Source organism: Phacochoerus africanus, chromosome 4 (genome assembly GCF_016906955.1).
Source record: "Phacochoerus africanus isolate WHEZ1 chromosome 4, ROS_Pafr_v1, whole genome shotgun sequence".
In the NCBI taxonomy this organism is placed as follows: domain Eukaryota; kingdom Metazoa; phylum Chordata; class Mammalia; order Artiodactyla; family Suidae; genus Phacochoerus; species Phacochoerus africanus.
In genome coordinates this window covers 85687263-85700704 of record NC_062547.1, presented here as the reverse complement: position 1 = coordinate 85700704, position 13442 = coordinate 85687263, and the positions used below count along the sequence as shown (strand labels likewise).

At 43.1% G+C, this 13442-nt stretch overlaps 1 protein-coding gene across 1 annotated transcript in view; it reads right to left on the bottom strand.

Moving 5' to 3' along the window:
* Positions 1 to 7909: 7909 nt before the first annotated feature.
* The window catches only part of IQGAP2 (IQ motif containing GTPase activating protein 2), a 338102-nt gene continuing 332569 nt past the window's right edge, over positions 7910 to 13442 (bottom strand). Inside the window, 1 exon segment of the mRNA XM_047778139.1 lies at positions 7910 to 8853. Coding sequence (XP_047634095.1) covers positions 8740 to 8853 — 114 coding nt within the window. The 3' untranslated portion in view covers positions 7910 to 8739.

Genomic DNA, 13442 nt, shown 5'->3' with positions numbered 1-13442 from the left:
GGGTCCCCTCAAGTGACCATTTCTGGGAAAGTTTACCCGCAGCGCCTTCTTCAGATGTGGGAGTGTGTCTACACTCTAGGGCTGATAAACTGCTATTTAGAGTCCCTGGTCAGGTTTCTAAGCCTTTTAAAAAGGGAATTTTGCATGGACAGTGTCATTGGCCAGAGAGAGTCCTAACACTTAAAACCAGTGGAGAAAATACAGCGGATACCTTCTGCTGCCTTCCTGCATTCTCCCTCCCTATCCGCCTCAGAGCAGAGCCTTGATGTACATAGAAGTTGCTCAATAAATTACTGAATAATGCAATTAAATATGCTATTTTAAAAAATCTCCCTATTCAATTCTCCAAGGAAAACATACCCAAGAGATGTGATCATTAAAGCCATGTGTTTCAGAGTTCCCCTCATGGCTCAGTGGACAGGTGAGTTCCACGAGGACCAGGTTCCATCCCTGGCCTTGTTCAGTGGGTTAAAGGATCTGGTTGTTGCAGATGTGGTTCAGATCTGACATCGCCATGGCTGTGGTGTGGGCCAGCGACTACAGCTCCGAGTTGTAGTAATTTCCAATGTGGTGGTCTCTTCGTGAGTGCTGTTTTCTCTACAGCAGTTCCTATAGTATCTGTGCACTCTTTAGAGCGTCTTGAAAAAGAGATCAATCTATTTCATTCCATGTCACCCATACCTTTTTGTGGGCAGTTTTAGAGCAAATAGGTGCAGGTTCCCCAGAGTAGGAAATCTACCTAGCCAGAAATGGCTACCTAACATGTTAATATTCCTTAGAAATAAAATGTCATCATCACAGTGATACTGGAAAGATGATACCGGATCTGGGTTCTTGTTCACGGCAGTTGGCAGTTGAAGAATGAACTCCACGAACACACAGGCAGCAAGCAAGCAAAGTCTTTATTAAAGGAAAGCCAATAGCTCCCAGGGTTACTGGGAGGGCGGGTGAAGAGCCCCCTTTCTCTATTGTCCTATAGGGGCTTTTATTCCTTAAAGGTGGGGAGGGCACCAACATGGGGTCCAGAGGGGTTTTTTTCCTCCCATTGACCTTGCTCAGTTACCCAAATCAGTCCTTGTCCAGTAGGGCCTTAGGGGTGGAAATGTCCCATAAGTCTCATAGTTTCTTTGTCCTTCTCTTCCCGTAAACTGAGTCACAGGGGGTTAGGGATTCATGTCCTTCAGGGCATAGGTACCCTCCCTATAGTAAACAAGGCCTGTGGGGATGTTACTCCCTGGAGCCCTTAAGCCACAAATGTTAATCAGTGGCCATATCAAAAGAATGTATTGGAGCCCAAGTTCCTACACTGACAACCTGAGTCAATATTTCTGTCTCAAGAGCATCCTTCATACTGCAGTCACTTGACACTGGTTCCCAGTTTTTATTTTCTCTGTTTGAACTTGTCTGGCACCAATAATGTGAATCATCAGCTATCTTCTCATAGTGTTTCTGGTAGATGTTTTAAAACAAATGTGCTATCCGAAATGGTGAAAGTTTTAATCCCAAGATCCTAGGAAAATGGGTTAAACCCATTAGATGATCTGCCTGCTTTAGGTATTCCTGTTACCACTCCTCTATGCGAAAGCCTCCAAGGACAACACTTTATCTCAAGAGACTGCCTTGGCAATTTCCTTTTGGAAGCTAAGAGTGGTGATATCAGGCTTCTATGAAATGAATTCAAGTTGAATTCAAATTACATTTGAATGTGATTCTCCAGATTTGGGGCAGACATCTTCACGTTTGTTTTCCAGGGTTTTTTTTGGCCACTCCCGGTGTGTGTGGAAATTCCAGGGGCCAGGGATAGAACCTGAGCCACTGCAGTGACAATGCTGTCTCCTTAACCCTCTGCACCACATGGTACCCTTCCACATCTGTTTTTGAAGCCAGCAGTAAGTCTGTAATCAAGTTAAGCTAAACAGGAGTCTTGTTTCCACCTTTCGTTGATACAAACCGGCATTGGTATTTTGGGTTTAAAAGTAATCTTGTATAATGGGTCAACAATGCATTTCCACTCATTATACCATGGACAGAATGGGAGACTATTGTGGTTGGGGTGCTAAGAAAAGGTCAAATTCAGTCATCAGTTAAAAAGAAAACAGCAAAAACCTGTTCAAGTTATATATGGTGAAGTCACTATCTGTCACTTCTCATATCTGTTCATTGCCTTTCTGTATAAGCGAGAGTTCTCTGGAGAAACTGAACCAATAGGACATATAGAGATATATATAAAGAGAGATCTATTATTGGAATTGGCTCACATGGTTATGGAGGCCAAGAAGTCCCACGATCTTGTCTGCAAGCTGGTGACCAGGAAAGCAGTGGTGTCATTCACTGAGTCCAAAGGCCTGAGAACCAGGGGACCTGGCAGTGTAGCTCCCAGTCCAAGATTGAAGACCTGAAAACTAGGGTGCTGCTGGTGTAAATCCCAGAGTGTGAGGGCTTGAGAACCAGGAGCTCTGATGTCCCAGGGCAGGAGAAGACAGATGTTCCAGCTCAGGAAGAGAGAGGGAAGGGTTCTTGCTGTGGCGCAGTGGGTTGAAGATCTGGTTTTGCCGAAGCTGCTGCTCAGATTCAATCCATGGCTTGGGAACGTCCACATGTCACAGGTGCAGCCAAAACTGGGTCCTCAGTGGATCGCACAATGCTTATCCATACTGGTAAGGGTGAACTTCTATACTCATTGAGCAGATTCAAAACACTTATCCATTCTAGAAATATGCTCAGATATACCCAGAAATATCTGTGAGCTGTATAGGCATCCCTTAGCCAGGTCAAACTGACACCCAAAATTAATCATAACACTTTCCAAAATATTTCACCTAAGAAATTCTGTATCTATATCTATAAGGAAACAACGGTGAGGCAATCTAGAACATGTGTATGAGCTATTTTATTTGGCAAGAGCTAACTAAACTGAGATAATCGGTAACAGGCCCATTCATGCAAGGGCCAACCTAAAGACATACTGGAACTCCTGAGAGATAGTGGGGTTCTGTCTCCTTCTCGCCCACTGCAGAACTCACTGCTGGGATTCCATCTCCTCACCATTTACAAAGCACTGCCTGGCTTTGGACATACAGCAGTGATTGTAATAATCTCTGTCCTTTGGCGCTCACAGGATGACTTAGAGGGCTCCATCTTATCCGGCTCCATCTTATCCTAAGTTCTGATTTCAGTAACAGAGGAAATAGATTTTTTTTTCTTTCAAAAAGCCGATCAGCCACCCAACACTCACCAGACTCTCTGAAAAAAAAAAAAAAAAAAAAGACAATTTGACCATAGGCAGTTCTGAGGTTTGCCTCTTGGCATGTTTGAGGAGTACCACAAATCCCTACTTAACCACAGCCCGTGTTATAAAAATTACATCATGAGCAGCACCTCTAATTAGTGTCCAACCACACACACATTCACCAACATACACATCATGGTTCTGGTCTTTCAGTGACAAAAGGGAGATGTATGTTCAAAATCAAAATTCAGCAGAGTCAATTTGAAGATCTAATTGGTTTTATTCAAAGATATAGGCATAAGCAGCATCCCATGGAACAACCAGAAGGGTACCCAGATATAGGGGTTTTTATAGGTAGAAGGGTGTCGCAAGAAGATATTAACAAAAGAAAAGAAAGGATTGTTTCAAGCCAGGTCCTGGTTTTTTGGGGAAAGGAAATTGCAAGATTCTTTATCATGCAGATTAGCTCTGGAGTGCGGATCCGGAAATTTAAGATTGACTGTTTCAAAGGTCACATTTCTGGGAGGGGTTACAGCTGCAATAAAGTCTTGGTTGGTTGTAGGGGGCAGGGAGTGAAAATGAGTCCATTTTGGGCTTGCAATTTAAAAAATTTTTTTTTAACATACGTCATGTCAGAGGATGATCTCACTGAGTTGGTCTCTTTTTTCATCACAAACTTGCAGAATATTAAAGGATGCATAGGCTTTCCCTCTCTTGGAGATCACTTTGAGAGTAACTAACTGAGATCCTTTATTGCCTTATTTTTTTTTCTTCTTACAGCTGCACCTATGGCGTATGGAAGTTCCCAGTCCAGGGACTGAATCGGAACTGCAGCTGAGGCCTGTGCCACCGCAACACCCCATGAGTTGCATCTGCAACCTACGCTGGAGCTGCAGTGCTGGATCCTTAACCCACTGAGCAAGGCCAGGGATCAAACCCACATCCTCACAGAGACTTAACCTCAGGTTCTCAACTGGCTGAGTCACAACAGGAAGGTCCCCTTTTTGGCCTTTTCAAGCTCCAGGTGCTAAAACGTGGCATTCGGGGCAACACGGACTCTCTCAACTTTCCAGACTCAAGTCCATGTTTCTAACAGTGGGAACATGATCAAACATACATCAAAATACAGGAGTCAGCTAGGTAAAAATGAAGTTAACATTTCCATTGCTAAGTATTTTAAAAGCAAAACCATTTATGTTTCTTCTTCCGATAAGTACAAAAAGCGATGAGCCCTGGGGAGGAAGCTGCTGAGGGGGAGCAGATAGGCCACCCTCAGGTCTCTCTCTTTGGCGTCGTCTTATACTGAGAAACTGCAGGCACAGAGAAGCTCAGGGAAGGGAATCGGAAGTTACCCTTGGTAAGGGGTGATCATGTTAGAAAGAGGGCTTGCCAGTGTTGGGGACATGGCTCGGATCGTCAGTGTCGAAAAATGAAAATGAGACACATGAACACGGGGAGATCTCGACAAGGCTCTTTACTTCTGCAGAAGGGCTTGGGCGCTCCAAAAAGTGCACGCGCTCAACAAAGGACCCTCCCCTATTTATCCCTAACGCAGGGGATGTACCTGTCCCCTTCCCATGGGTCAGGTCAGGGTGCACATTCTTCCCGGTTGGCTAATGTGAAATAAATTGTTACTGGGAGAAGAGGGAAAGAGGAGCGGGGGTCGAAGGAAGGCGGAAACCGGAGCAAAATGGAGTAACCACGATTTCCTTTGATGGAAAAGACATTATGTTCCTTCCCACACCAGGAAGAGCGCTATTGCCGGAGATCACTTTTTCCAGGGCGTCTTATCTACATGGCTTTTGTTTCCTCTTCCCATCTTCCTGCGAATTGCCCCCACCCCCAACCCCCTCCACATCTTTATCTTTCACTGAAGATCGTATTTAAGGGGGTGACTTGGGCCATTGGGGGCAGTTTTACTCCGTTTTCCTGGGTATCTCTCATGTATGCACAAGACATACATGTTAATTGATTTTTTTTTTTTTTTCCTGCTGTTGATCGTGTATTACAGGGGCTCTCCGTCAAGAACTCAAAGGTATAGGGAAAATTATTTTCCCTCCCCTACATTGATCAAGAGTTCCCCTGGCTTGGGGGATGGTTCAGCCCTCCTGGGGGTGGTGTGGTCCTTGGCTCCAACAATCTCTGCACACATGCCTCTGTGGGCTCCTAGTCCTCCTTGCTCCTTGGGCTCCTTACATACTTCCCTCTCTGGGTCACTCATTCATCCATTTCCCTTAAAGATCTCACACAAATAGGATTGGTAGTATTTGCAAGAATCGCCTTATCTTGTGGGCCAACAGAGAGAAAACAATCGCAGCTTTCCTTGAGGGTGTTGGCAGGATATAAAGATCTTTATCCAGACAAATAACACTCAGGTGTGCCACAAGTTAAGCCAGCTCCCTTCAGAACCTCTGTGAAAGGTTGGCTTTTACTTCCATACATGATTCCCTGATTTTGACTCCTCCTGTCCATTTCTACGAGACTCTTTCCTGGAGCATAAAGAAGGAAGCTAACCTACCTCCTATTGGTTTCTGTTCCTCACCTAATGCTACCTGTAGGGGAGAGGGAGGTTTATTCTCAAGGAGAGGCTTAACCCTATGTATTTATTATAGAAGTCTGTAGTAAGGATAACACATTAAAATAAATACATACAAACTGTTGAGATAATATTGTTCTGTCAGAAATATGTATAGCCTGAAATAATCATCAAAATAACAGATCCTACTTTTCAAAATTTGGATTTTTCCAAATTCCATCGTTCTTACCTTAAAGTTCCTTTGTGCCCAGTGAGCACAAGTTAACCCAGTTTCTCAATATGTGGTAACTCCTGTGGAAAATAAAGCCTGTTGAATGAATGAACAGATACAAAGTGTTAAGGAGGTTCTAGCCTCAGAGTCTAGGTTACTGCTGTGGTAGACAGCTGATCAGTCCCCAGGAATCACTGCTCCTGCTCTATCTCAGGTTTTAATTGGACACATGACTGCCTAGTCAGGGACCTTACTTCCTAGACTCTCTTGAAACTAGTGTGGCCACGTGACTAAGTTTTGGCCAATGGCATATAAGCAGAAATGACATATGGAACTTGAAACTAAACAACATGCCCTGGACTTTTCTTTCCCTCTTCCTATTGGCCAGGAATTAGTGATCAGGACAGAGCCAACTGGCCGGTCTGGATCCCCTCGATCCTCATGGGAACGTTCACTTACCTTTGAGAAAACAACCTTCTACCTTGTTTCAGCCACAGGGTTTTGGATCTCTTGGTTTTAGCAGCTCACTCTAGAAGGGGGTCAGAATTTGTCACCCCTACAACATGCCTCTCTGGTAGAAGGGTTACTTCGAGCTGGTTATTTTTGAAGAACAGCAGATGTAGGAGAAGCTCTGAAAACCAAGTAAAGTTACCCTCTTGTAAAAGACACTGACATTTACAAAGGAAATCTCTGTTTGTTAAGGGTGTTTCCCCTAGTTCCTGGAAGAGAAGGATAACTACCTCTCTAGAAACTCTTATCAATGGAGAAGGCTGAGGTGTAAATCTGCATAACCATACCCTCCTTTGCTGTGCTTTGCCCAATTACCTCCCATAACCATTCTCTTCCCACCCTACCATCCATTGCCATTAGCAGGAGATGGTAGTTAAGGGGGTGGCTTGGGCCGTTTGGGGGAGTTACCCAGTTTTTCCTGTGTCTCCCATATATATAGGAAGTACACATGTTATTAAACCTGTTTTTCTGCTGTTCATCTTTTATTATGGGGGGGGGGGGTTTCAGCCAAGAACCTAGAAGGGTAGAAGAGAAAATTATTTCTCTTCCCCATAAACGCTATAGTCTAACAAGTACAGCTATAGGTGTATTACAGTTGACCCTGGAACAATTTGGGGTGAGAAGCACCATCGCCGCACCCCCACATAGTCAAAAGTCTGAGTATAACTTCTGACTTTCCTAAAACTTAACAGCCTACTAATATCTACTGTTGATCTAAAGTTTTACTGTTGATCTAAAGTTTTACCAATAACATAAACACTTGATTAACACATGTTTTGTACATCGTATCCTTACAATAAAGTAAGCTAGAGAAAAGGTTATTAAGAAAATCCTAAGGGGAGTTCCCGCTGTGGCTCAGCCGTTGACGAACCTGACTACTATCCATGAGGATGTGGCCTCACTCAATGGGTTAGGGATCCAGCCATGAGCTGCGGGGTAGATTGCAGATGCGACTGGGATCCTGAGTGGCTGTGGCTCTGGTGTAGGCCGATGGTTGCAGCTCCAATTGGACCCCTAGGCTGGGGAACTTCTCTATGCCTCGGGTTCGGCCCTAAAAACAAAGACAAAGAAAATCCTAAGAAAAATACATTTACAATACTGCACTATTGATCAATACTGTAAGTTTATGTTGTTTGTTTACCAAATAAATCATCTGTCCATATATCAATATTGTCTTCTATGATACAAAACACTGTAGATATCATATATATTACTAACACTAGATATCAAAAGTGAAAAGATTTGAGGAAAAAAAATATATATTTTACAGTTATTGAAAAAAAACTCATGTGTAAATGGGCCCACACAGATCCAACCCCTGTTGTTCAAGGGTCAACTGTCCCTCTTTTCCTCAAAAGCCCCACCAAGAACCCTCTTCTAGCCACTTAATGATGTGGATTTATTCAGACAAAAGTCAAATGAATGTAATTCAGCAACATTTATTTTACATAAAACAATTTTTTCAAAGAATACATTTAAAAACCATCCAGATACTGATTTTATTGCATTACAAAAAATTGAGAGGCACAATTGAAATATTCAAATAAATTGTGAGGGGTGGAGATCCAGGCCTATGATCACTACTTATGTTGTTCCCTAGTCACTTAAAGGCTCTGGGTCCGAGAGTCTTTACCACGAGGCAGTAGTGCACTTCATTTAGGAGGAATAAATCACATAAAATATATACTTTTATACAGAAAGTGTTCCTGTATTGTCACTTTCAATTACTTATAAAAACTTCATTTTGAATTGCACAAAAGTTCTCTTTTAAAATTGCTAACGCTCAGAAGGCAGGGCTGAGAACTGTCTAAATAATTCATTACAAATAATTCAGTTTCCATCTCTCCACAGATTAAAAAATCTATGGAGAGGTACATTATTCAAATGGGACATTAAAAAATTATTTTTCATAGGAAAATAGGTTTACCCCTTTGTCCCTAGTCAGCTAAAGTTATTTCCCCCTTCCTTTAAAACAAATCACAGAATGTCCAGAGTTGGAAATCAGAGTACCTATACCACAGTACAATGTGGCAGTGTTTGCATTAATTCATTTTGTGTATCATTCTACTGCAGTTTCAGATGATCAAAAAGGCACATGGGTACATTCTTCGGAACAGTTTTGGTCTTTAAAAAAAAAAAAAAAGAATCACGCGTGTATAAGTAGTGATTTCAATCATGTTTAAAAACAAAAATACTAAACAGATTCATTTCCCAATCCAGGTGATAGAGATCCAGGAGGTTTCTGCAGGCACTTCACTTCCCATAGAATTTCTTGTTGAGCAGGTATATGAGAAGGTTTACGTTCACCTTAACCTTATCAAACATTTTCATTACAGCTACTCCTTCATACTGCATCTGAAGTAAATCCTGAAATTGTAAGGAACATCCATCAAATCTCCAGTCAGACATTTCCCACATTTAAAACACATTCTGGAAGAATTTGCTGACAGGAGTAAGATTCAATTAACGCAATGATCTAGATGGGGTTCTTAAACTGCAAGGTGCACCAGAAATAATTTGGTTTAAAAACACAGGCAAGGATGGAATTCCCGTCGTGGTGCAGCGGAAACTAATCTGACTAGGAACCATGAGATTACGGGTTCGATCCCTGCCCTCCATCAGTGGGTTAAGGATCCGACGTTGCCATGAGCTATGGTGTAGGTAACAGATGTGGCTTGGATCTGGTGTTGCTGTGGCTCTGGCATAGGCCGGCAGTAACAGCTCTGATTCGACCCTTAGCCTGGGAACCTCCATATGCCACGGGTGCGTCCCTAAAAGGACAAAAGACAAAAAAGAGAGACAAAAAAAGAAAGTGGTTTACACAATGAGATTGATCAGAAGGAGTAGGGGAGTTTGGGGTGAACACACTTAGATGGGGGAAAAAAAAAAACCCACAGGTGAGGAGTTCTCTTAGGCAGAGTAGGTTAAGGATCTGGCATTGCCACTGCAGTGGCTCAGGTTTGACCCCTGGCCCAGGAGTCTTCATATGCTGTGGGTGTGGCCCAAAAACCCCACAAACAAACAAACAAAAACAAAACAAAAAAAAAAGAAAGAAAAAAAACCCCCACAAAAAACAGACTAGTTAAAACAGATTGCTGGGCCCCAACCCCAGGAATCTCCGATTTTATGTTGCAGGGTAGGGCCCAATGATTTGCATTTTATTAACTATTATTATTTCTTTTGTGACCTGAGCCACTGCAGTGAAAACACCAGATCCCTAACTCACTGAACCACAAGAGAACTCCAAGAATTTGCATTTTAACAAGTTCCCAAGGATGTTGGTTGGTCTGGATGCCATACTTCAAGAATCACTTACCTCGATGAAAGATAATAGATTTATTTATTTATTCATTTTTTTTTTTTTTTTTTTACAATCCACATCTGTGGCATATGGACATTCTCAGGCTAGGGATCGGATCAGAGCTGCAGCTGAGGGCCTATGCCACAGCCACAGTGACACCGGATCAGAGCCACATCTGTGACCTACACTGCAGTTTGTGACAACAATGGATCCTTAACCCACTGAGTAAGGCCAGGGATCGAACCTGCCTGCTCTCAGAAACAAGGGTGCATCCTTAACCTGCTGAGCCACAAGGGGGACTCCAGAAAACAGATTTTCAGAATTGATAGGGACTGCGTGGAAGAAAACCATTATCATCAAGTTAATATTAGATATATATGTTTAATTTTGATTGAAACACTCAAAATACAAACCTTACAGCAAGATAGGGTCTATCCTTTAGAATAGTCAGTGTTTTCTAAAGTGGAGCACAATTCCATCCAGGAGCAAAAAGAGTATTAGAACTCCTATTTCTTTTCTTTTTTTTTTTTTAGAACTACTATTTACTTTTATTTTTGTCCTCATTCCTTAAACATTTCCATTTGGATTGATTTCATAAAGTGCTTTTTGAGTAAAGTGCTAAGAACATGTATGCTTTATAAATAGGTATGTATGAATAGAGAGAAGGATCTGTTTACTAATGAAACTGTGAGATCAGAATTTGGAGACCACTGTACAAAGCAACTCCTTCGGATCTAGACTATTTCTGTTTCTGCTGAGAAAAGCCCTCAATCTCAAGTAAGTTTATCCTTCTGTTTCATGGCCATTGTATAAATGAAGCAAATAAACTTTCTTTTTAAAAGTAATTATTGGGTCGCACTAGCCACGTGCATGAGACGAAGCAGTGACACTTTACAGTAACACAGGACAGAAAGTCCTTCCCAAACAGAGAATTTCATTCCTGTACTGCCCTAGACTCACACCCAGGTCTCACTTTCCTGTTTCAAGCTCTGGAAACTTCTTAATGCAGCTTCTTAATGCCTTGTGTCTATAATAGACAAAGGCACCTACAGAAGTTGGTGTTGGAGTTCCCTTCATGGCACAGTGGTTAATGAACCCGCCTAGGATCCATGAGGATTCTGGCTTGATCCCTGGCCTTGCTCAGTGGGTTGAGAACCCAGCGTTGCCATGAGCTGTGGTGTAGGTCACAGACGAAGCTCAGATCCCTCGTGCTGTGGCTGTGGTGTAGGCCGGCAGCTACAGCTCCGATTTGACCCCTAGCCTGGGAACCTCCACGGGCTGCAAGTGCAGCCCTAAAATAGTAAAAAAAAAAAAAAAAAAAAAGTTGGTGTCATCCTTGAGGGAACTTTGGCAGGTTGTTTGGGAAATGAACATAAATTTCTTGAAACTGGTTTTGGGCAGGATAGATGGATGGATAGTTGAAGGTCTTCCAAAGAACAGGGGAGGAGCCGGCGCCTGGCTAGGTAGGAGGGGTGCCTGACCTCAGATCCCATCCCGGCTTCCTCCTCCACTTCCTCATTAATCTCCAACTGCACTCAACTAAATTCTTCCATTATTTAGATATACTTCTGGGATGGAAATTCCATAGGGAATTTTAGTTCCTTCATCAAGAATGCTTTTGCCTATTGAAGTGTAATGGAGACTCCCTTTTCTTTTGGAAACAGGAGCATCTTTTAAAGTCTCTTGGAAAAGAATGAAATCAATATGGCTAAGCTGAGAAGGGATGGTGTATGGAGGAATTAACTGGGGCCCCCAAAGTGGTGAAGTGAGGATCTATGATTGCACTTCTGGTTGAAAGACCAGATTTTAGTCTTACCCTCACCATTTGCTATCTTATGACCTTGCAAATAGAAACTGAAGTTCCGTTTTCTTACATGCAAATTGCAGCTAACACTGCCAACGCCATAGGCATGTTATAGGGCATATGACGTCAAGGGATCTGCAAACCCTTTGTAAGCCTTTCTTTTTTTTTTTTGGTCTTTTCTAGGGCCGCACCCACGGCACACGGAGGTTCCCAGGCTAGGGGTCTAATCGGAGCTGTAGCCACCGGCCTACACCAGAGCCACAGCAATGCCAGATCCTTAACCCACTGAGTGAGGTCAGGGATCGATCCTGCAACCTCATGGTTCCTAGTGGGATTCGCTAACCACTGCACCATGATGGGAACTCCAAGCCACTCTTGTTTCGTCAGGATCAACAGGAATCCTTTGAGAGGCAGTGGTATAGAGTAATGAAGGGTCTGGACTCTGGCAGCCCCTTCCATAACGTGCTATCTGAATTCCAGCTCTTCATCTGGGAAAGGAAGAATGCTACCCTGCAAGCCTTCCATAGACACTGGCCCTTATGTACACAGGCAGAATATCTTCAAGGAAGTCACATGTCCCTGTTATGTTTATGGCTACAGGGTATAATTTGGATGTTATCTTTAGGAACTGAGGAAAGAGAGGGCTGGAGAAAATAGAAACTTGAAAGTTAGATGGACTCTCCCTTTGTCCTCTTGGAAACAAAATCCTTGACTCTCACTAAACACTTTTCTGGCCATTCATGTTTCTCATTGGTAATTCACCTCATATTAGAATTGCCTGGGGGAGTTCCCATCGTGGCTCAGCGATTAACAAATCCTACTAGTATCCGTGAGGACGTGGGTTCGATCCCCGGCCCCACTCAGTGGGTTGAGGATCTGGTGTTGCTGTGGCTGTGGTGTAGGCCGGCAGCTACAGCTCCAATTCAATCCCTGGCCTGGGAACTTCCAAATGCCATGGGTGTGGCCCTAAAACAAAGACCAAAAAGAAAAAAAAAAAAGAATTGCCTGGAAGCCATCTGTAAAAAGAGAAATCTGACAGCTATTATACGCACACCCAGCTCTGTGGGCATTTGACCTGTGCAGGGTCCCATGATCAGAAGAAAGGCCCTGCACTTGGTTTAACGCACTGCTGTCATCACCTTAAAAGTCTCACCCATTTCTGCATTTTCATTTTGCACGGAGTCCTACAAATTATGTGGCTGGTCCTGATGATATGTTAATGACTTCAAAAATCTGGAGCTTACTAGCTACCTGCATACAGCTAAGGAACAGCCTTTCACAATTGGGTCTCAGTGAATGGTGTGAATAGCTAATCCTACCGTGAATCTTTAACAAAGGAGTAAGTGAAGCTTGGTATTTGCCCCAGTGTTAAAAGGAAGTCCAGCGGAATTCCTGAGGTCTCTCTAAAAGGTATCTCCTGGTCTCTAGTGATTCATCTGTTCAGTTGTTCAGTTGACTCTGACCGGCCCTGGGTCACGTCCTTCTTGGCAATCACGTGACACATCTTGTCTTTGTACGAGAACAATCACTAACCAAGGCAGAGCCACCACAGGCACATTCTTTTCTCTTCTTTTCTTTTCCCATATTTACCTAGGCATTACAGAGAGGAACTTGGAACTTTTAACTTTTAAGTTTTTTTTTTTTTCTTTTCTTTTAGGGCCACACCTGGAAGTTCCCAGGTTAAGGGTGGAATTGAAGCAGTGGCTGCTGGCCTACACCACAGCCACACACAGCAACTTAGGATCCGAGCCAAGCCTGCCACCTACACCACAGATCATGGCAACTCTGGATCCTTAACCCACTGAGCAAGGCCAGGGACTGAAAGTTCCTTTTTTTTTTCCCTTCAGGATT